The sequence below is a fragment of the Vanessa cardui genome, chromosome 7 (assembly GCF_905220365.1).
Source record: "Vanessa cardui chromosome 7, ilVanCard2.1, whole genome shotgun sequence".
NCBI classification, from domain to species: Eukaryota; Metazoa; Arthropoda; class Insecta; order Lepidoptera; family Nymphalidae; genus Vanessa; species Vanessa cardui.
In genome coordinates this window covers 6,045,640-6,071,293 of record NC_061129.1, presented here as the reverse complement: position 1 = coordinate 6,071,293, position 25,654 = coordinate 6,045,640, and the positions used below count along the sequence as shown (strand labels likewise).

Sequence of the window (25,654 nt, the reverse complement as noted above, 5' to 3'; positions counted from 1 at the left end):
TCACTCAATCCTACCGTCTATCATTCCAGGCCTTTCCCGGAGTGGTGCCGTATAAGCGACCCGCCGCGGATAAAGCCGGAGTTCCCGTGTACCAGCCGGCGACTACGTATCAACAACTGATGCAGCTTCAGCAGCCATTCGTGCCCGTGTCATGTGAGTACCCCGCGCCCGCCTCGTCCGCCCCGCCGGCCGCGGTTACGGCGGTGTCGGGAGCCACGAGCGCTCCCCAGCCCGCGCCGCCCCCGCAGCCCGCGCCACCGCCCGCGCAACAAGCGCAGTCCGCGCCCGTGCAGTCCGCGTCGCCACCCGCGCCCAGCGGCGACGCTTCCGCGCCCGACCCCGCCGCCGTGGCGAAGGAGGTCGCACACAAGAACTACGCGGCCGCTCTTGCACTCGCTGCACAACAGTCCGCCATGGCGCACGCGGCCGCAGCCTACACGCAGCAAGCGTTCAAGGCCCGCGCCGCCATGCCGGGGCTCATGCGCGCTCCGCTGATGATGAGGCCGGGCTGGCCCGGGCCGCCCATGCACATGCCCGCCTTCTACCAGCAGCCGTACATGTACGCGATGCCGCCGCCCACGCCGCCGTCGGCGGCCGCGGCGGCTGCGGCTGCGGCTGCCGCGGTCAACCCCTACAAAAAAATGAAGACGACCTAAGAGAGTGCGCGGGCGGGCCGCGGCCGGAGGGGCGCGGGGCGCGGGGTCTCCGCGTAGAGACTCGTACGTGTGCGATCGAGTGTGGCCCCGGCCTGTCGGGGTATTAGCGCTAGGCGTGTTGTCACATTTGTATTGTATTATTGTAAGGACGAAGCGAACGGTTTCCGTCTCGCGGATGTCTAGGTAGTTTTACGCTATAATATCTATTCTATTATGTATCTACTCACTTACCGTTTTATCTTATGCGTGTATATTTCTCGTATCTACGATCCCGGTAATAATAACGCTTGAAATGCATGACTGTACGTTTTTTATTACCTCTTGTCGATCGTCGTTTATCGTGAGTATCGTCGTACTGAGAGTTGAGCGCTTGGTCCGTCGATCCCGTTTCCCGCTACGTACACGCTTGTTCTCGGAGGAGCTCCGCACGGGTGCGCTTTGGCCATTGTGTCGACCCAGTACCTAGTGGTTACCGGCTTGCAGCAGCGAGCCCGCACCTAACACAGCCGCCTTCTAATTTTCGCATGGATAGAACCCACCACCCCTATATACGTTTGGCTCATCAGGTATTATACTCATTATTCTAGTGCTCCCGTGTGTGCTAAGTGTGCCGGCGTGTTCATCATTAGAGCTGCGGAGCTGACGAGCGTCGCTCTAGCGTTTTCTTTTAAGTCGCACTTCTTTCTATTTATTTTTAACGCTTTCTGTTACATGCCTTCCGAATGACCGCTTCGGCTGTCGTCCGCATTGCAATCTTTTGTCGCTTTTTGTTTCGGGACGGACAGGCTGCGCGCCGCCCAACGCTCCCTATGTGGAGTACACGGACGAGCGCGGACAGGTAACGAGTGCCGCGTGCCGCTTGCCCCGCAACGCTACGCTAGACCGCCCCCCGTAACCGAGCGATTTGTGAGCATGGCGCTTATTAACCCTGAATTGGCTCCTGACACTTTCAAGTCGGCACTCCTCTAGGTTTTCGGCGGCTTTACTGCACTCCTGCTCTTTCGATCACGGGCTCAAGTGTGTTCGCTCTAACCTAACTCGCATATCACCTCTACCTGCTCCTTGGCCTATAACCTTTACTTTTATCAGTCGAAAACATTTCATATCAAAACAATTCATACAAGCAAAAATATATAATGATATCGAACTAATCGATCGATAATCACATTTACTGTTAACTGGATTCTATTTAATTTGCAAATATATTCAACAGTCAACACTTCCTATGAGCTTGCTTCGTAAGTTCGCTTCCGTAGTAACATTTAGTTATGCTTTAGGTGATTAAAAGTAGACTAAGCGCTTGATGATAGCGAACTAAACATCACGCCGTCCTATTGTTTGGGCCGCTGTAACAAGGTCGAGGTACGCTTGGTAAAGCTTCGTGTCGACTTGACACATCACAGCGAAGGACACAAAAACAAACATTGAAAGAATCTTCCTGTAATGCTTAGCGGCCGGTGGGAACGTGTGTTTATTCTTCGAAGCTACCTTTGCATAACCGCCAAGTTTTCTTAATAATTTAGACACAGATTACTTGGAACTCTCTGTGCTAATAATTAACGACACATCTGAACTGATGGCATTGCTTGTGAAGCAGAGCATACGTATGAATGTCATCGTCACATCCATCATTTAGTCATTGTGCTGTAACTGTATCTGTATCAGTTATTGTATTGAACAGTTGATGCTACAACTTACCTCTTGATGATTTTTAGTTTTTGTATAGTGAAACATACTTGCTTTCAAATGTGGAAGAAGTCACTCTACAGTATTGCCTTGCTTACACCCGGTAAGATATAATCAGCTTACTTTAATATCCTCAATATAAGTGATTTCCTGTTTGTGGCCTATACTGAAACACCGCTTTATGGTAACTTACTTACGTATTTATTCAATGAAATAACAAGAGCGATTAATTCAAGTCAAATTCATGTTGAAATAAAAACTTTGCAAAACTGCGGTTATTTCAGTAAAGGTAATGTTTTATTAATAAATACATAACGAAGCCAAATATTTATTTTCTCTCAAAGAGTTGACGAAATAACAATATATCTCTTATGAAATATTACATTAAATTTAATTAATCGGCTACAGTATAAATTATTGCCGACCGTGATGATGTCGGAACAACGTCAACTCCTTGGCAGAAGTTCACCTCCAACAGAGTCAACTATCAACTACAAAAGGGGGTTATTTTTCACTAATATCGAGCTGAATGCTTTATAAGTAAATGTAATTTAATGCGTAGTTGGTAATTGAAATGAAGGTGGTGAGATAGGAGAAGTCAAAGTGAGGTCCGTGCTTGTTTAACATCGACGTAATGAGCGTCCGCCTGGAGACGTAGTTTGTGTATTTCCTTTGTGCTCGGGCCAATTAACCACTTTGAGTTTTCTTATTCAATGCTTAAAGTGCTTCGCCGTTGCGGCTTCAGTTCCTCGCTTAAGACTTGTTGAAGCCTCTCTGATGCTTACTTGAAGTACTCACCGTAGACGTAATTAATATACTTGGTTTTCTTTTGTTTGTCGTACAGTAACCGCACTCTCTAATGGTCATTATGTTGCAGTTTGTACTACCACTAACATGTCACGTCCAGAACTGTCATGTAAGCTAAAGGTATAAATTTAATTTGTCTTTTTACATATAACCATGCCTACCTATCGTTACCGATCAGCATGACTGTCCTCGGTTCCACTACTGAGAACTAGCGATGGACTCACCACAGCCGACGCAGACACATTTCGCAAATATCCCCACACAGCCTATTTAAGCTTTTTTTTATAGCGACCGTTGGTTTTTATGGGTACACTTTGGACGCTACAGAACCTATAGAACGCCCTCGCCCTGGTACAAATTGTCTAGCATCATGCTTTAGCTTTTTTGTAAAATATAGTCACGCTTAAATAAGATTGGCTGCGCAATAATGATTATATTTCAAGCGTTCTGCATGCCATTTAGATATTATATATTCATACCTACTTGCATAGTGCAGCGTACTTTAACACTACTCTGACGGTTACGGAACTTATTGACAACGAGACAGCGCCTCCGGGCTCGTAGTGTATTCCCTGTGTACAGTTCTTTCGATAACGGATATTACAATATAAAAGTGACACACTGTCAGCGCGCCACTTGATCAAAGAATGCTTGGAAGGTACAATCATATTGTGCAACAAATCTTGTAAGGTTATTGTAATATTAAAGCAGCAACAAGATTTGATTTCGAGCAATTTCGCCTTCCGTGTGTCTTATTTTTGTTATTTCAATAATACCGTAGCGATTGAGAAACTACACACGCATTTGTTTAATTCATTAGAGGGTCAATATGAGTACAATATGGTATAGTCGCATATCAAATATCAATAGGTAGATCCCGGTGCCTTTGCTCTTTGATATTACAAAAACTACTTCGGCGTTTTTTTCAGACGGCTGTGCAATGAGGATACTTTTCAGTGTCAGATGTATGAATGTTCATAAAGTGATAGAGATAGCATTAACACTATTAACATAATTGAAATTCATAAACCGTCAGATATTTCACATATATCGTACAAATATTACTCTACAAGAAAATGTAGCTTTCTCTAATACATTCTTTGAATTATTTTCAATATTTTTGACTGTTTATGAAGTAGACGATTTAGCTATTGTCATTCAAACAGTTTGAGCGCAATATTGGATATATATTTACGGGATATGATCAAATTATCACCCGATGACTTTCAAATGTTATGAAAATTGAATTCTAATACAATATTACACATATTGCAATATATTGTTTCATGATTACAACATATGGTTGAAATTCGTATGCAACAGTGGAGCTGAAGAATGGTAGCTCAGACGAGAAATGGCTTTGTGACCAAAAATTTTACAAACTGGAAACATAATAAAACTTTGTCGATTCTTAATTAATTTTTCGTACTAATATTGTGGCAAAACTGTTTGAATGTACACCTAACCATAAATGAATACTTATGAATAATTTTTACACTTTTCAGTTACTGGACACCCTCCCGGTGTGCCAAGATTTTAATCGACAAGGATGTACGAGACCTACCTGCAGATTCGTTCATATTCGTGAAGGTATGACAACGACGTAACATTGTTATTTCTTTGTTTGTAACAAATTGTGTAACTTCATTTTCTTTATCTTTGATTAAATTATTAATTACTATGTACCTATTGAAAATTTCCACAGTATTGTAAAATATGAAGTTATCAAATTTTCTTAAAAACCTGCATGAATATTATATTCCAAATTCCTGCAGATATCCATCCCTTTGCATGATCTGTCACTAATACGTAGGTTAGCGTTTAAAGAGCGATACGAGTTCTTATAGATTATTTGTACTAGAATAGTCTTTTTGAAAGTAGTCGTGTAGAGAAACCTATCTGTTGATCACTAGCCTGTTGTTGTTGTATAAATGAGAAATAGAATAATAGTAGCTGTTTTAGATGAACTCAGTTAGAATTCATTGAACCATTCTATACTCATTGTTGTTATTAATATTCTCATGATATTTATTATATTATTCAAGATATCAGTTTACTTAAAAAATAACAGTAGTTGATGTAGTTTCACTAATATCAGTATACAATGTAAAAAGTCAAATAAATTTGGATAACACACCAAAATGTTATTGTAAAGTATGTAACTTGGACGATCGATTATCGAAGGTGATGTGGTATCCGTACGTTGTACTCATAACTGGCGTGGTGCTGCAGGGTGCGGGCTGCAGGTGGTGGGGTGCCGCGTGGTGGTGTGCCGCGACGCCGCCGCCGGCACGTGCCGCCGCGCCGCCTGCCGCTACTACCACATCCCCGTGCAGCTGCCGCCCGCGCTGCGCCCCCCCTAACATGCCCCCACCCGCACGCCGCCCTTCTCCCTCCCACGCCCTCACCCCACACCCACTCCCACACCGCACGTTGCCCGCGCCCCTCGTTATCCATATCGATCGCGCCTCTGACACACTCGGGAAAGGCAGGTTTTTATCGGCTGGTACTGTCGCTCCCGCGGCGGAGGTGATGATGTTTTAGTGAATCGGTTAGCGCGGGCGGCGGAGGAGCGCCGCGTTGCCGGCGCGCCCCCGCCGCTCGCTCGTGTTTGACTTCGGGAAAGAGTGTGTACATAAGTAGCGGGATATGATTCTCAGGCACGGTCATGCGATTGTGATATGAATAGAATTCGAGACGCCGGAGCCGTTTGAATGATTTATCGAGGTCGTACCGAGATCGTCGAATAGTAGTTAGTGAGGTTTCAAATGTTTTATTACTATTGTATATTATTTTTTTAAGATACGATATGAGTTCCTGTAAAGATCGGCGCGGCCGCCTGTCGGCCGTGTGAGATTTGTTGTATATAAGCGAGGTATTGTTAGGCCGGCGCGCGCGTCGGCCGCAGCTTCTGCCGACGGCCGAGGCCGGAGTCAAAAGTTGCACCACCCCACTCCTACTGTGAGCATTTTTGTGAGAATTATGTTATTTTTTTATTATGTTGTAAAATTATGTTTTTATAGATGACAAGTTTTACACTAGAGTAGATTAAGATGATCGATGATGAAACACCAATAGTGTAGCCGCTTCTCTCCTTCGGCACCGATACGTTGACGCAGTGCGACACAGTGCGCGCGTCCCGCGTCCTCCCCCACTTAGGATAGATCACGACACTCGTAGAGTGGTAGTGGACTAACAAATCGAAATACAATGAACGTTGTCGGACAATATTAAAACGAAGAAGGCATACTTCCATGCTATTTACCTAAATTATAGGATAGAACGTTGGCTTTTATTCCAGATAGATTTTGCTAGATAATCATTGTTTTTCCGATCGATCCCTGTCTATCGAAGCACAAATAGCGACCGACGATCGAGTCCGATCGACCCGTCAACGAGTCCAGATAACTGAAATAGCTCCCCTGTATTGTTTTCGACATGAACAGTATTAACTTTTGATCAAATTTATCTCGTCGTATATATGTAGAGGTGATATGCGGATAGAGGCAGGGGGCGCCTCCGGGCGAGGAGCCCGCTGCCTGATATTATTCCTAGTCCATATCCTTTTTGTTGATCAGTCATGCGATTAATGTTAGAATAAAAATATTAATAATTTGATTTATTCCTCCCATTTAGTGGATATTTTGATAATGATATATTAATAATGAAATATTTAAGATACATAATACATATTTGATTCTAAATCCTGATAAAGTGACACTACGTTAGTAATTTAGTCGGAGGGATACTTGTGCCGTGATTATATTTTTAGGTATATATTATGAAATAATTCCTAGCGTCGGAATTAAAGAAGTGATTAATGTGTAAGTGCGTTATATTTATTGTCGTATATCGTAAGTGAAATGCCATATCGATAAAAGATGAATAGCGGAGGAGGAGTTAAACTCGTCAGGGCAGGTTGCGTTTTGTTTGCGTTGGTTGTTATAATCGTCCGAGCCGCCGGCTGGCGGACAGTTCGCTTTTATCAATACGGCACTATATGACTTAAATACATAAGTTGTCTTTTTTGTTTGTGTTAAAATTTATCGTTTCATTGATTATTTGTTACCTTTAATTTTTATTATCAAAATTTTATGATCTGACGCATTTATTGTAAGACAATCGATTACTTTTATAATTAATTAGTGTGATAATAATTATTATGGTATCAAATTGCCGTTATAATATTGAACATCGAAAGTATCCTTCCTCTTTAGAAGGGACTCTTCTGGCCCAAGGTTTCTAGTGGATTTTATATTTTTCTTTTTGTTGTATTTTTAATGTTGCGTGTGTCTTACACATAATATATTTCATTTTGTGATATTTTTAACTATAAAGTACTGTTATTGTAAATCCAAATGGAATAATGAAGACCTAATTAATTAAATATTCAAGAATTTATTTGTAAATCACAAAAAAAAAATGTAAAACTGTAAATATATTAACAAAAAAATGAACTGCAACACAATAATTATTGATTATAATTATATCTCTCATCAAGTACACTGTAAGTTCTTCGATACCTAACGTTGGTATGTTATTATGTAGTAGTACAGTCTACTAAAGGTGAACCGGTCCAGTGAACAAAGTATTGATAATATTGTGAACATTTTTTTATTCACGAGCAATCACAGAAAGTACATGACATTGTAATATTATTTATGAAATTACTATGTGATGTGATCTTCGGATCAATTTTGAGTACATTATAGATAATAAACAACTGAATATGTCACGTGGTTATTTATTTCCTTACCTTAATCTGCACTGTTGATCGAATGTAACAATATGGGCGCATGTGTGATGTCGCGAGCAGCCGCTAGTATTATATAAACTTACTCTTCGTCATATACAAGGAAAAACCATCGAATTATGATTTGCGATTCGAATATATGTGTTATTAACTTATATACCCAAATGGTTGCTTTATATATATGAAATTAAAGCACATAGTGTATCATAGAATTAGTTATACGTTTCATTAAAATATGTAATAAAGATATTTAACTTATTATTAGCACTTACTTACCTAACATCATAAAAGAATATGTCAGTATCACACTGATTGGAATTAATTTAAGACTATAGTGAAATTGTAGTTTTCTATTTACACAGAAATACTCGCAATTCATACTAAGACAATACAGATTTGCTTAAGCAATGTCTCACTTCTAAGTCCTTAGCACTTAGGATAACTTATAATCCGGCCTTACTGGCCAAGGTTCAATTTTTCCATCTTAGAGTTATTTAAGAGTTATATAGCTAATTTAGAGAAAGGCAGACATGTATAGAAGTCTTGAAGTCGTATTTCAACATTATGTCAGTGGCGTAGCTATCACAGGGTAAGGTGGTGCAGCGCACCAGAGGACCCCTTAGGTGAGGGGGGTCTTTTTAATATAAAAAATAAAGTGGTATTAAGCTAGATCATATTTTCTATACTACCAATTCTAAGTGATACGTCGCCACGGAACTTTTATCCGCATAGCTAATCTACTGCATAAAGTTTTCTACCAGAACCTAATCTTTCAAAGATCTCGAAAAACAAATATTTATAGGATGCTGGTATATCTTATATGTCGAAATAATCGAAATGCATATAATACTTATAGAACCTAAGATTATCGATAGTCTTAATCTGATGAAGTCTACATACTACGTAGGATTCACTGTTACAATTACAGAACCATTCAAAGTACTGGCCAAATATTCAATAGATTTAAATACAATAACACTATTCGCTGTCTCTGCGGAAATCTTGTTGTAATTAAGAATATAACTAGAAGTAATTTGAATTACATATACGTAGATCATCTTATATATTATCACGTAGTTCTATCTTATCTGAATGTTCTTGCAAAAGAAATCAGAGTATGTGTAAGGTCTTACTTAATGTTTTATCAAAGGTGTCAATAACAATACTAATTAATTAATCATAGAGATTCTTTATAATCAATTTTTCTTGCCAGGGATGTCAACTTGCAATAGTAGAAAATACTACTAGATATCATTTTTATATAGACTGATAACCATTCCAATGGATACAATGATCAGATGGTAAGTTGTCAACGCCGCATAGAACTCAAATTACATATACCAAATATTAAAATATATAATAACCAAAACATGAGATCATTCTGAATGATGACCATTCTTTAGTATGACTAACTATCTGCGTAGGATACTATTATTATAGAACAGGCGTGGTGCAAACATGTCCAATCTTAATTCATCGAAACAACAATTGGAGTCGTCCGAGGAGGCGCAGTAATACTTCACTTACCTATTAAATGTTACAAATATAAGCTACTCATAGAAAATAATAAAGAAACAACTATATTTATATTATAACTTTTACTGGGGAGTTCTTCTTTCATAAATTTACTCGTAACCTACAAAGTCTTGACATGTTTAGACAAAAATCAAACTGGTATGAGACGTAGACCCAAAGACGTTCCCAAAACGTGCAGTGAATGGTGCTCAATTATTTTCCTATAAAGTGTTATAGAGTATAACAACAACAACAACAGCCTGTAAATTCCCACTGCTGGGCTAAACGCCTCCTCTCCGCTTGAGGAGAAGGTTTGGAACTTATTCCACCACGCTGTTCCAATGTGGGTTGGTGGAATACACATGTGGCAGAATTTCTATGAAATTTGTCACATGCAGGTTTCCTTACGTTGTTTTCCTTCACCGCTGAGCACGAGATGAATTTTAAAGACAAATTAAGCACATGAATCAGCGGTGCCTGCCTGGGTTTGAACCCGCAATATTTAATTTATTTAATTAACAATTGAATCTTTAGTTAGGTTCAGAGCCGTAAATAGCCTTGTCTGCGCCCTGTGCGAGCTTCTATAACTGCGCCCTATTTAAACAGACCCTTTGCTGTCTCACTTACTATAAAATATTTTTTTAAAAAAATAACACCGACTTCAAAATATTAACTAAAAAATCATAAAATAATTTGATTTAAACACGTATTATTGAAATCGGCCGATCGTATGTAAATATTTCTACATTTTGTTTTTCACTCAAAATCGTCCGACTTCAATAATACGTGTTTAAAGTTATCACTTTGAAGTCGGTGTTATTTTTTTTTTAAAATATTTTATTTTACTCTTTTTAGTGTTATTTTCTCAAAATAGAAATTAAAAGTCTTTTTGTAACAAATGGTTATTTGTTGATTTTTTTAAATAGCAATGAACCTATTTCAATAAAACTTATATCTGGAGCATGATATACCAAACAATAACATAACAAAAGAAATGTTTAGTAAACCTCTACTTCTCTTCATAAAAGCTACGAAAAGGAGTATAAATCCATATAGTAATGTTCAAAGAACTATTTCCTAACTCCTAGTAATTGAGGATTTACACCTTCCATCATCAGCTCAGCAGTATAATATTATGATTGCCAGAAGCAAATGCCAATATAACTTCAGAAAATATGTAAAACACGGTAGGTACATATGCCTATAAAATATGAGTGTTCCCCTTGATTCCTCCAGAATCACATCATCAAACCTATTCTAATTAATATGGGACCAACTAGAAGGTGCCTCCTTTCAGACAAAAAAAGCATTTTTAAAATCGGTCCACGCGTCTTCGAGAAATCGGGGAACATACATTAAAAAAAAAAGATTTCGACTAATTGATAACCTCCTCTTTTTTTGAAGTCGGTTAAAAACTTAAACGCAGGTTCACTAGTGCAAATGCGTTGCCCATTATCGATAAACACAAATACGCTCCTGCGCTGCCAAAAAATGAGCGCAATGTATATTTTTAATGATACTAGCATGTAAGTACGTTTGTATTGGAATCGAGTACTAGGGTCTCGGCGGAATCTTAACAAGAGCAAAACAAAAAAACAATAGTCCTGCCTAGTCTGTCTATTCTTGCGCCCCCAGAGAGTCTAGGCCCTGTGCCTAGGCACCGGTGGCACCGCCCTATTTACGCCACTGGTTAGGTTGGACCTCTGTTAGAATTAACAGGAGCAAAATATGCTGCTTTCAAAACTACACCTAGTCTGAATATAAACACGAATCATTAAATTTTACGCTCTACTTAATGTATATTTTTAAAAACTGTACCTAGATATTTAAATTAATTACATTTATAGAGTAGTCTCGATTCGACATCGAATTACAGACGAGAACAAAATTAAAAAGCTAATGAAAACTACACTACTAATTACAGTTTTTTTTTTTTTAAATTATTATGTGTCAATTTGTTTATTTAAGTTTATATTCATTACGGTTCAGTTTAATTAATTCGATAGATATTAACTAGGTATTCTTCTAATGCAACTCAATAATGTTGTCTTGGTAATTATTGTGTCTTAAGTACTTGTACTTAAGACACAATAATTACCAAGACATTCCGCATTTACATGTAATGTAACAATATACTATTTTGTGATCCAGTACAAGAATGACACATTTCATAAATAAGTGATAGACTGCTTTCGCTATTACAACAATATTTTTATAAAATGTTAAATATTGTGACAAGACAAAATAAAAAAAAGTCATTCGATATATTAAATTCTTCAAATACGCTAGTGTCACTGGAACAGCAATACTGACTTTTTTCGTTATACTAAAAAACTATTATCCACACCAGAGTCATGAAAATCTGCATAAATAATAAATATGGTCAACAAACAATGAAGATACTAATTTTATGAAGGAAATATACAAAGAATTGATTACATTTTCTTTCTTATTGCCGAGATCGGTTTGCCTCACGAGTGGATTGTAAACAGAAAAATACCAAAAGCGACCAAAATTCCTCAAGATATAATTAAATATGTCTAACGATCGAACACTACAACTTACAGTACGAACAGTAAAACGAAAAATCGACAATAAATACGTACATAAATACGTATTACTTAAGTATTCTCTTGCGCTCTCCACTCTTTTTCACTCTGTATTCAATGCTTTTGTACTCCACACATAAAGGGTTTTTGAAATATTTTTTGGATTCCTTTTTTAAAACACTAATGGGGTAAAAATTTGAAAGTTTAGGTCAATATTTTATAATTTTGAAATAAATGATACTAAACTTTCAGCTATATTATATGTACTTAACATTTATTTAACTCTCATAATGAAGACTTTAAAATAAATTGAAGCACCATCTTTGATATATACTACATTTCAAAAAAATTGCAAGATATTTGTTATCATATTTGGTTCGAAAAAATTAGAGCTGGCGACACTGCAATGTTGTGTCATAAGTTGTATGTCTAAATTGTCTAATTGACTATTGTGTCCTTTAGAAAGTATTTCGACTTTTGTTGTAATTGTTATTATTTATAAATTGCATTTACAATATTGTAAACTTAAGAAATGTGCTTTAGTATCAAATTATGTTGTATTTTTTATGACCATAAGTGTGAACCTTAACAACATATTTAGTTCTGCGAATGTGAGCAATGACTGTTATCATGTTTACTAAAAACCTGTTTAGATAGACCTTTTTTTAATACTTTTCTCGTTTTCAGAACAAATATTAAAAAGTGAAAATGTTCGCGAGCTTAAAAAGTAAAATTAAGGAAGAAACTGGAAGCGACATTAGCAAACTGACCAGTAGCTGGCGAAGCGGGGCATTTTTGGGGCGAATAACATTAAGGGATGATTCGGTATTATTTTTATTAAACTACTTTATTTTTTACCATTAAATTAACAAAAAATAATAACTATTACTTTCAATAACAAATGATAACTTACCAGCAACTCAATTGCTACATTTCACATAACTAAATGAAGATTATATTTTCAGTTAAATTATTTGTTCAATGCTCGTTTTTACATTCAATAATTCCATGTATTGTTCCAATTTCAGTCTACAACAAGTCCATCAACATCTGGTGGGCCAGGAGATTCAACATCAGATGTGAGTCTTGTTTCATTTATACATATAACTAAATACACTTATATCTAGATGCAGTTGAACAAGCACTTAAACACGCATTACCAATATACATATATTCTTAGATCCAACTTAATTAATACATAATATGTAATGCTGTTATATAAAAATAAATACAATTGTATGTTATATTTATATATTATACAAGTAGTTATTTAATTAATGTTTGTTAGTTTTACTTATTAGGTTACATAATTAGTTTCTATTTTCGTATAACCCTATTTTTCAATAAAATAAATTTTATTTCAATGATTTAGTTCTTGTTTTGAAATTGTTTACATATAATTGCATAATGTATAACATCACTACATATTAATAACACTCCCACCACATCTAGCTACCTTTATAACTACATTCTAACTGGCCGTAATAAAATCAAAAACTACCCAACACAATTTCTCCTGATTTTGAAATAATGCATAACGGCATATCTGCAAATAGCTATTTTTATATATACCCTATCGTAAAAATACATCCACCTAATAATTATTTTATAAATTAACTACATTTTGTTAGTTTGACCTTGTAAGTTCAATTGTTAAAAATAAACTGCAGTATTTTCTATTTTGTCAAGGTCTACACTATTTAGTTTTTATTTACTGACAGGACTGAATCATACACGGTTAAGTAATGATAGTCTTATTATAAATACTTTGGGAAACCCATTTCGGTACCACCCACTCATCAGTTATTCTGCGGCCAAGCAGTAATACATGGTATTGTTGTTTGAATGGTGAGTGAGCCAGTGTCACTGGCACAAGGGATATAAAATCTTAGTAGCTTATGTTAATGGCGCATCACTGAAGTAAAGGTTATTTAATATTTGTAACAGATAAATATTTTAGGATACAGATAATAGTTCACAGTGGGCTTGTCCGAGTGGGTAGTAGTTATCAGTTGTTCTGCAAAAATGTATATAATTTTCAGTAATACAGCGAATGGTTCAGTGTCATTATATGTACATATAAAGTTGTATGTTAGGGTTATCAGCCGCTTTGAGGAATGTAATGAGGTTGTCAATCTTATTTAAAATGACAATGTGGGATTCCAATAATAGCTTACATTGACTAAGATAGAAATAATTTGTATTCTTTAAAGTGCCAATGTTTGGGGGTATTTATTACTCATTTACGATAAAACAGTTTAACATATGTGAATTGAAAGTTGGCTCAGATAGTTTACAGTCTGGAATAGCGTATATATACTTTTTATTTCTTATATCTAATAATGCAATCTCAAATGGGTGTAAGCTAACAAAAATTGTGAAATTTCTATTATAAATATTATTTGTTACAGTCCATATCGCCACAACTACAAACCTACTTATCAGACCGCACTGGTGGTGAAGTAGACCAAGCGGCCCTTCAACAACAATATGCTGAACAGTTAGAGATTAAATTAAGAGATCGAGATTTGTATTGGGAACAGAAAATTGAAGAATTGAAGCTTTCATTGGCTACTGTTCAAGGTAACTTAATTAATTAAATCAATAATGTTTTTTTTTTTTTTTTTACATAAAAAATCCAGCAACAAATGGAAATATTTCAGTGTTCAATTTGAATGGAAAATAATATAAAGTCATTCACATTATGTTGTCTTAAATTTTTGCGATTATTACACATTAAAATAATAGTTATAACGGATTTGAATCGCGTATATTAATTATTTTTAACATCCCGACGTTTCGAGCACTTTACAGCATTCGTGGTCACGGGTAGACTCAGTAGAAGTCTTTATAACTAGTTTTAGAAGAGCTATGTATATTATCATTGTGGATAAAAAGTATATGAGTTTGTTATCTAGATTTTTCTTCCCACAGGTGAAGAAGCACTTGCAGCGCAAGCTGTCGCACGAACAGCTCAAGCCGAGGCCTCCAAAGCTATTACAGCTCGAGATGCAGCTGAAAAGCAGCTCAGTGAACTGAGAGCGCGACTCGCAGCCGCAGAACATGCTCAGGACAAACTTGATGCACTAACGGTAAGTCCTAATTATAGACATTCACCTACTGAATAATATGAGACAACATCACATATAGATAGCGCACGAGTTGAATGCAGTCGGGGCGTGAGGTAAAGAGCGGGAGCACCTCCCCCGCTGTCCGCACGCCCCTCCTCGCTCGCCCGCAGTGTAGTGTTGTTCCATCCTTGACAGCTGTCGTACGCTTGCCGTGTTACCGCATTATTATTGTTGAAGTAATAAGAAAATTATTGGCAAAGCGATGGATTGATTGAAGATACTATTGATCGATTTATAATTGAAGTCAGCGACGGTGAGGATAGTGACACCGATTCAACCATGTGTGAATCTGATGATAATAATAATAAATACATTTTTGTATTTTTTTTTATTTCGTTTTATGAAATAATTAATAAAAATGTATGATCAGTATTATTTTGCCTTTTTTTCATTATGCTAACCTAGTAAAATTATCGATATGAATTACTCACAATATAATGAGTATTTTGGTCATCAATTATAATTAGGTCACAGCACTATCGAATTCCTGAGATCTGCATTCAACTCGTGCGCTATCTATACATTACTCTGATCCCAATGTAAGTAGCTAAAGCACTTGTGTTATGGAAATCAGAAGTAACGACGGTACCACAAACACCCAGACCCAAGACAACATAGAAAACTAATGGTAATCTACATCGACTCCGCCGGGAATCGAACCCGGGACCTCAGAGTAGCGTACCCATGAAAACCGGTGTACACACCACTCGACCATGGAGGTCGTCAATAATGACTAGATGAATTAATACAAAAAGTATAATACATAATAAAATATGGTAAGTGTCTATAACAGCCTCAAAAATGTCGAAGATCGTCATTGTAAGTCGACGGTCTTAATTCATAGTCAGTTTTTTTAATATGCATAGACTAGATGCCGCTGACTGATGCCTTTAAATATCATAGACTAAACTAGTTTTAACCGGTGTTTAAATTTAAAATGAATGCATACTGTAATCACTTATTTTAATGCATTGGATAAAAAGGACTTTTGGTACCATAATGGCTTAAAAAAAAGATATTCAAAGGTTTGCGGATTTAATTCGATCAAAGACTTTGTGAGAATGTACATACAAGAACGTACACGTCTGGGCAGTTTTTACTAATTTTGGCTACTAAAAAAAACTTTTTATTATTTGCTGTTCCGTTATTGAGAGCAGGTGTAACGCTATGTACAGTGTATAATTGTATGGAAGACAAGCTGAACCAATCGAAGTCGATCGATTTCGATGCTTTAAAGAGTTTGTCGCTAAATCGAGTGACGTATAGTAGGACACAAATTAGATCAGCATCGGAAAATGCAATGGAATGAAATTAAAACCGATTACTGCCGATTTACACAACCAATAGAAATAGCTCCCCATCGCGCCATTCGACGCTATTCGTCGCTATAGATTCACGCTTCAGAGAAATCAAGTGCATGTAAATCCACTCGTCAAATTGACGAATATATTAGGTCATATGATATTACTAGTTATTACGTTTGTGCAAAGATCATATTCGCATGAGAAATAAATATTGATAATTTGCTATAGAATACTCAATTCGGATGTGATCGGTTTTACGAATTTTGCCGATGCGACATCTGAGTTGTGTACTATACGGGTGTATATAATAGCGATACCGGGTCGTGCCGGCCCGCAGGAGGAGGTTGAGCAGTGCCGGCGCGAGTGGGCGCGCGAGCGCGGCGAGCTGCAGGGCGCGCTGGGCGCGGCCGACGCGCGCGCGCGCGACGCCGCCGACGAGCTGGAGCTGCTGCGCGCCGCGCTGCCGCCCCCCCACCCGCACCACCACATGCACGACGACGGTAAGCGCGCCCGCCGGACGGTCACTACGCTCGGGTCAAATGTTCTCGTTAAATCTGTTCAAATACAAATGGCCGACGAGCTGGAGCTGCTGCGCGCCGCCCTTCCGCCCCCCCACCCGCACCACCACATGCACGACGACGGTAAGCGCGCCCGCCGGACGGTCACTACGCTTGGCTCAAATGTTCTCGTTAAATTTGTTCAAATATGATTGGTATAGACTTGTCACTATTTCCTTATCTAGGTTTAAAGAATTTATTCTCAAAAAGACATAGTCACTTACATGAGAATTAATACATATAATTTATTTTGTTAAAAAATAGTCGACAGATTATTTGGAAATCAATTAACGATAGTAATATATAATTACAAGTGTGTTACATCGTTAGTATATCAATTATTTTCTAAAAATATGTTTTGAAAGCTGAGATTTAAATTCGTTAATTGATTTCTTATTTTATCTACTATATTGACGAACGCTATGATGAAAACCCTACCGACCAACTCGCTCGAGCCTTGCGAGGGCAACGCCTAGTCTGCCTTATATGTGTAACTGATTACGATAAATTAATTAATTTACAAAGACAAGCGAGAAGTGAAGGCGACGGGTTGCGAGGAGTTCGACCGCGTGTGCCGCGAACGCGCCGTGCTGACGCGGCAGCTGCAAGAGGCCAAGATGGCGCTGGCCGACGTCAAGACTTCTTGGAGCGGACAGATCGCCTCCTTGGAGACTCAGGTCAGCTGCTGCGGAGACGTATCCGGATTATAACATTAAAAATGTTCATATTTTATGCACAATATTGGAAATATAGTTTTAATATTGACTCGGAAAACTACTGAATTGATCCTTGTCAATTTGTCTCTCATCAACATACAGTTTGTATATCTATGCGAACAAAAATGTAAACACAACATAAAAATACACTTATTTATGGCAACCTGAATTTTTTTTATGTTTTTATCGATATATTATATGATATTTATTGTATTTATGTATTCAGTGCGAACATACAAAATCACTATTTATACAAACACGTATTAATTTCGGTGTTATCACGAAGACAAGTTACGATATTAATCAGGTAAGTTAATTCAAATAGTTTAGCTAACAATATCCTTATGTAATTAAATATTCAACTCTGGAACGGCACATAACACCTTTAGAAAATGAGTATACACACTAATTCTCAACTGTTTATTTTAATAATGCATGTAAATCAGTAATTATTCATTTCTATTCTTAATCGTACATAAATACTTTTTTACACTAACCTATTTATGATATATCAAAGATGTTGTTTGTGATATAAATTGTTGAAGATTTGTTCCGTCAGGTGGCTCGCGTGTCGCGCCAGGCGGGGGAGGAGGGCGCGGAGAGGCGGAGGGTCGAGGTCGAGAAAAAGGAATTACAGGAGAAAATAGATAACTTATCCGTCGAACTGGAGAAAACGAAACAAAATCTTGCCAATAGCGAAGCTAAGGTCAGTACTATTTTTATCGAGCACTCGAGTTAGTGGTATGAATCATTTTATTATTTACATATTGCTTTATAGATTCTAAATCACGATCAATCCGATTTTTTTAATGACATTTGTTAATTTCTTATACTTCACGTTTTACCTAGAATTTTCTTTTTTAAACCGTACTGTATATATTAATTAATATTAAGAAAAATATGATTTTAATATATTTATTTTATCTAATATTTTAATACGCTTATGATAAGTGGTGATACTATGTGGTACGATACAGATATAATAATAAAAAAAACTAAATAATCGACTAGAATATTTAACAATTTGAAGCAAGAATTAAAATTCCGCAAACTGATAAGAATTATTAAGTATGTACATTGAAAATTTAACTAGAAAATACATAAAACCGATAAATGATTTAACTTTTAAGGTAGCCAAGTTAGCCAGACAATGTATCGCACACAGACATAATATAAATATTATTTTAATCTGTGCATAAGTTTTGCAATATGTATGTCACCGTAAGATTGTAAAATTCGTTAGAATACAATCGTTCGAGATAGATTGTAATTTGTCGAAGGGAACCGGTCAAATTGTGAACTGGCGTATAACGGATGCATGTCGCACGCTGATTGGTTGAACGTTATATGCCCCCCGGCACCCCTGACCCCGGAATCCGCCATATTATTTCACCGCAAATACCGTAAAATTATAATCTGTTTCACGTTTATTCAATTTGTAATAAAGAAATAAACAATTTCAATAGTTCATGATATTTCGATTCGTTTAGAGTTTTTATAATTTAACTGAAATTTACTTCGATAGAATGTAAACTACCGAATAATAAAAAAAAATTATCGGCGCTCTTATAATAAGATCGGCCAATCAGGAAGAGCTTTCGACAGTTGACAATTTGTAACGGGATAGATTGTAATCTGACAGTTTAACTTCGACAGATTACAAATTGTCTCGTCAGATTGTAATCTAACGAATTTTGTAATCTTATGGTGATATGTATATCAATTAAACTAAAGGTACTCGCTTGCTTTATATTTGCTAATAGGGATCATACAAAAATCACTTAAGTTAACTTTTCGAACAAAATATCTAAATAAGTACGGAATGTACTGGGATGTGAGCCTCTTAAAGTCACACCTGGCGATATACAGGCACGCTATTTATAATGTTATGAAGACAGGAAGTGCGGTCCCAAGCACGCTCGATCGCTCCCGATGTATATAATATATAAATATGAGACAACATCACATACATTACTCTGATACCAATGTAAGTAGCTGAAGCACTTGTGTTATGGAAATCAGAAGTAACGACGGTACCACAAACACCCAGACCCAAGACAACATAGAAAACTAATGGTAATCTACATCGACTCGGCCGGGAATCGAACCCGGGACCTCAGAGTGGCGTACCCATGAAAACCGGTGTACGCTCCACTCGACCACAGAGGTCGTCTTAGACTTAGACACGCTAGTTAGTGCGAGCCAGGCAGGCAGGCAGGCAGTTCTAACCGTTGTGTGGGCGCCAGGTGTGGCGGCTGAGCGCGGAGGCGCAGGCGCAGTCGCGCGAGCTGCGGGCCCTGCGCGCGCACACAGCCGTGAGTCACGCCCTCTACAGCATTTAGCCTGCCCCACACGCGAACACCGGCCTCGCAGACTTACCGCCGAACCCGACCCCACCAGAGCTCGCACACGTAGATACGAACATATTAAACTGACATAATGTATTCCTTAGCGATTTAATTATGAAAAAATGACAAAGTACAGACGTTAGCGTTGTAAAAAACGGGGTCGAAACACTGTTGAATTGAGTTCAACACCTGTGTGCAATATTCATGTTTCATATACATAAAATGTGATAATAAAATCAATACAATTATTTGTACTGAATTGACAACTAATCGATTATATTTTTTTTATAAAAATCGATTTTATGTACAAATCGATAATAATATTTACATTCCAAGAGTTAATCGATTAGGGTTGCCACGCTACGTTATTATGTTATATAAAATGTACAAATAAAAATAGACAATAAATGTTAAACAAGGTAAAAATTTTACGCATTTACTTACTATTATGTACTTATTAAAACTTTTACTTGGAACCTTTTCTGAAATCCTTAGAATTAGTCAATCCTCATAATGTATTCTTGCGAGAAAAATAATTAATAATAATTATCACATGTAGGTAGTTGAACTATGTAACAAGTATTACTTATCAACATTTTTAATATAATTATACTTTTTTATTTTTTGGCAGCTCACTATTTATGTTCCTATTTTATTTTAACATTCTTATTTTAAATTAAAAAAAAAAAAAACATTTTCTTAATGTCTTAATAGACTTATGTATTATTAAAATTTGGGTATAAAATATCCATAAATTATATTGTATTATTTACATCGTTTTTATTTTTTACTTTTAAATAGAATAAGGCGTTTTTATTTTTTTCTGTATTTGGTGTTCTCATTCTTTAGTGTAGCTTCGATATAGTCACACTTAGATAGTGTTTTGAATTGTCATTTTATCACGATAGTTTAAAGATAATGTACACATCACATGACTTGAGTCAGATAAGACGGCGTGTCAATATTTTCCTTATTCACTTAATGATATTAATAAATTGTTTGAACACATACATTCCACGTAAGTTTTAAGAATATTTTTTATCTTATTTTATTACAAATGTAAACAATTACAGGCGCAATTCGATAGCTTTTATTTTGATTGTTATATTTCTTTATATTTTTGTTACACGAGTAAATAGATCTTATATTTATCACAGCACTTTTATAAAATAAAGTTTATTTTATTATTTTTGATTATTTTTATTTACCTTCTCGCTAGTAGCGATAGCATCGTCGTTAAGCTTTCTGATATTATTTGGTTATTTATTTTAACACAGATTTAAAAAATCATGTAAATATTAAATAAGTTTGTATTGTTAGTCTGCTTCATTGACAATATTGCTTTGCTTTTTTGATTTACTTTTAAACGTATAATGCATGGTATGATTGTAATTCTGTAATATTTTACAAGCTTATATTTTACTTCGCCTGTTAGTATGTGTGGGTCAAATTATTAATTAGTTGAGCTGAAATTTTGCACACATTTCTTTGTGCTGTTGTCTGTACCGTATAGTACACAATTCTCCCTTTGTTACTGTATGAAATAAAAGCTTGTATTTATAAAGATTATTTTAAATTTTTAACTATTATAGCATTAAGTTAAACATTGCTTACAATGTTGAATGCGTTTCCAGATTGAAAGATTAAGATATTTTTTTTTTTTCAAAATAATACAATTTCGATTTAAACTGACATAAATATGAATTGAATCCTTTTTCCACTAAAGTTTAATAATAAATCAAATTGCTTTAAAATTTAAATAGCGCATGTCACGAAGTAAAAAAGTGATTATTGTTTTATAATTATTAATTATACAATACATAAAAATAATGTCACTCCACACAAGTACTCATACATTTTATTAATACCTTTTTTTACAGGACATGACAGCTGAACTCGAGAGCCGTATCGAGGCACTGACCGAGGAGAACCGAGAGCTATCGGAGGCGCTCGAGAACGAACGGACACTTGTCAAGATATTACGAGAGAAGATCGACAAGTCCAACCGGCTCTACGACGAACAGAGGGTCGAGGTCAATCACCTCAACACCATGATGACGGACATGCAACACGACTACGTTGACATACAGAGGAAATTCGACAAGTGAGACCATTTACTTTATATTGAATGAACGAATGAATGAATCAGCAAAAACGTTCGTATTTAGTTCTTCCTTTGCCTGCCCGTGTCCCAATCTATTTGTGGTCGGTGGTTCGCAATATGATGCAGCTTTTAAATATAATATTAATATATAATATGAGACAACATCACATACATTACTCTGATCCCAATGTAAGTAGCTGAAGCACTTGTGTTATGGAAATCAGAAGTAACGACGGTACCACAAACACCCAGACCCAAGACAACATAGAAAACTAATGGTAATCGACATCGACTCGGCCGGGAATCGAACCCGGGCCCTCAGAGTAGCGTACCCATGAAAACCGGTGTACACACCACTCCATTCTTCTGTATTATTCCTCATCTTATCGTTCACATCCATCCAGATATAGAGTATCTCTCCTAACACACTCCACCCATGTTTTCTTAAATCGTCGTCTTCGGCTATCCTTAGAATGGATGGACCGATTTTGACGTGTCTCTACTGGCGGATAGCTGATGTAATAAGATATAATTTATACTAAAACAATAACTTTTTTGTTAAGTTCAAACACGCATGCATTGACGGTCCCTGCTAGTCTTGCGTATATTATTATGAAGCTGTAATAAAATTTCATATAAATTCCGTTTATGACGTAAATGTTAAACATATATTTACATTTGCGTGTCAATATATGGGAGGCACAGCTGTATTCATAAAGGGTACGCACTACTAGTCATTAGTGTACTAATTCTATAAAATGTAGTTAGGAAATTAAGGTCGACAATATCAAGTTAAGCTTTTCTCAGGTCCTCCTATATCATATCCAAAAATTAGCCTTCTCAGTACATTTACATTTCCAAATGTCTGACTAATTTAACAAGTTGGCTGCCACATATATACAATGTGCAAGTAAGATATCTCAGACTCAAAATTTAACTTTAAGGTGATAATAAATATGAATCAATAAAAAATAGTTGCTAATTTAATTCTCATATAATCAAGAATTCCACGGAACTTCACCAAAAACAACATTATTACCAGATTTTTTTTATGATTGTTGAAGAGATCGCGTCGAAAAAATAGTTCCCTGGTTTCAATTCTTAGCAATGACGTAGACGCACACTAGTAAAGTTTCGCGAATGTCAAAAGTAGATGTCAAGCACTCTAGAATAATAAAGATGGCTATTATTTACATGTACTTATAAGTAATTTAAAATTCTTGTCTTATTTTTATCCGAATAATGTAACATAAATTGATCAATCAATAAGTTAGACTAGACATTATTACAAATATGATAAAAGCACAATTATTTTTGTCCTCATTCTATGAATACATTTTGTATTCCTCGGCATATGACGTCATTATTTTAGCGCATCATCTTCATCATCAGTTTTTATAATTGATGGTAGTCGTAAACTTATCGATTTCGATGAAAGCTATATCCAATTTTGCCACACTTGGATCCAACTTGGTTCCAACATTGGATCCAATGGAAATTACAAAGAGAACTATCGATGTAGTGGTGGACAATAACTGGCTTTTACTTTACTTATGTGTATTGTCGTTCTGTCGCAGAGAGAAAAGAGAGAAGGACGAAGCTCTTCTACGCAACGCCCACATGTCTCAGAACATCGAGATGAGCCAGTGCAACGTGCGCTACTTGGAGACTGAAATAGTTGATCTGAAAACTAAAATCACTGAACTGGAAGGTGTGATCGCGCAGCACAAAGAAGTATGGAAATGTTTACTTTATATACGATTTATTATACATATATTATTTTACTTTAGTAAACAAAAATATTTATATTATAAAAAGATCATACAAAAATATTATACTATATAGTCAGTAGATAATTATGAGGTGACCTGTCACCTCATAACTAACTAGCGTCATTAAAAATTTTGTGGTCATTTTAACTGGCTATATTCCAGAAAAATTAAAAACTTTGATTATTAAAAAAATCTAAGAGTTTCCAGATGATCCTTTTTTGGTATTATAACCGATAGAAACATTTGATTCTTTTCACAATTACCATGTTATTTCCAGAACCAGGCTGAATGTATGATTATAAAAGAGAACGAGACGACAAGATTAAAAGAAATGGAAGAGTTGAAGAGAAATATCGAGGTTTTCACGGAGAGCGAGAGCGCTCTCAAGAGGAACATACAAGACTTACAAACCGAAATCTGTGATAAGAATAAGGTGACGGCTCATAACATTACTTTTAAAAATTACTTGAATTTTTTGTTATGAATTTTATTTTTTTAATTAATCTTAATGTTACAGAAAATAAAAACTTTAGATAATCGAATATCAGATATGAAGAAAACTCTACAGAGAGAATTACAGAGCAGCAAGTCTGACCTCTCATCTGCAGAAGAACAAGATATAAGCAGACGGTGAGTTTATTTTGTAAAAGCTTTATTATATTCACCGAGATATATATTTTACTTGGTGGTAGGGCTTTGTGCAAGCCCGTCTGGGTAGGTACCACCCACTCATCAGTTACTCTACCGCCTAATAACAGTACTCAGTATTGTTGTGTTCCAGTTTAAAGGGTGAGTGAGCCAGTGTAACTACAGGCACAAGGGACGTAACATCTTGGTTCCCAGGATTGGTAACGCATTGACGATGTAAGGAATAGTTAATATTTCTTACAGCGTCATTGTCTATGGGTGATGGTGACCACTTACCATCAGGTGGCCCATATGCTCCTCCGCCAAACTATACCATAAAAAAATAAAATAAAAAAAGCTTGCATCACTATATATTATAAAACAAAATCCCACTGCGTTTGTCTGTATGTATGTTCGCGATGAACTCCAACACTACTGAACGGATTTACATGAGGTTTTCACTAATAACCAGAAGGATTCGTAAGGAAGGTTTAGGTGTATAATTTATTGAGATATTTTGTATAAATAAGTTGTAATATGACGACAAATGTTAAATACGTCGGAAAAAAGCAACAAAAAATATAAAAAAAGTTAAAAATATTAAAAAAATACTAATATCTACCCGTGCGAAGTCGGGATGGGTCGCTAATAAATTCTAAAACAAAATTTTGAAAACCTAGAAGTTAAGTGTAGAAATAGTCAGTCAGTGAGTCAGTGAATGAGTGAGTACCGTCCGCCGGCAGGTACCTGAAGCACGTGGTGCTGCGCTTCCTGACGTCGCGCGAGCTGGAGGCGCGCCAGCTCACGCGCGCGCTCGCCGCGCTGCTGCGCCTCTCCGCGCACGAGGAGGCGCTGCTGCGCGACGCGCTGCCCGCGCGCTCCGGCCTCGCCGCCTGGTTCCCCTCGCTCAGCGCCTGAGCGCGCACACACACACACAGGCACACACACACAGGCACACACACTCACACACACACACACACACACGCACGCAGGCACACACACACACACACACACACACGCACGCAGGCACACACACACACAGGCACACACACACACACACACACACACACACACACACACAGGCGCACACACACACACACACACACACGCGCGCGCACGCAGGCACACA

The 25,654-nt window shown here is 36.8% G+C and overlaps 2 protein-coding genes across 10 annotated transcripts in view; both read left to right on the top strand.

Moving 5' to 3' along the window:
- Positions 1–7,884, top strand: part of LOC124530820 (muscleblind-like protein 3) — a 104,024-nt gene extending 96,140 nt beyond the window's left edge. For 6 of the 8 annotated variants that reach the window (XM_047105137.1, XM_047105140.1, XM_047105138.1 and 3 more), the window contains one exon: positions 30–953. In XM_047105137.1, coding sequence (XP_046961093.1) covers positions 30–656 — 627 coding nt within the window. In that variant the 3' untranslated portion in view covers positions 657–953. Of the gene's footprint in view, positions 1–29; positions 954–1,441; positions 1,495–4,654; positions 4,740–5,381 lie in introns of those variants that run through there. The other 2 variants (XM_047105141.1, XR_006966483.1) reach the window with 2 other exon arrangements.
- A 4,483-nt stretch (positions 7,885–12,367) lies between these two features.
- On the top strand, positions 12,368–25,495 carry LOC124531135 (golgin subfamily A member 1-like). 2 transcript variants are annotated; one of them, XM_047105600.1, is made up of 13 exons: positions 12,368–12,577; positions 12,654–12,791; positions 12,995–13,045; positions 14,378–14,549; positions 14,901–15,058; positions 16,739–16,901; positions 17,484–17,635; positions 18,234–18,380; positions 21,903–22,126; positions 23,704–23,860; positions 24,176–24,331; positions 24,416–24,528; positions 25,269–25,492. In XM_047105600.1, exons 2-13 carry the CDS (start codon positions 12,675–12,677, stop codon positions 25,441–25,443), a joined length of 1,785 nt encoding a protein of 594 aa, XP_046961556.1. In that variant the 5' UTR covers positions 12,368–12,577; positions 12,654–12,674; the 3' UTR covers positions 25,444–25,492. The 2 variants fall into 2 exon arrangements, with proteins under 2 accessions (XP_046961556.1, XP_046961557.1); XM_047105601.1 differs by lacking the exon at positions 18,234–18,380 and having other exon boundaries at positions 25,269–25,495.
- Positions 25,496–25,654: the final 159 nt, after the last annotated feature.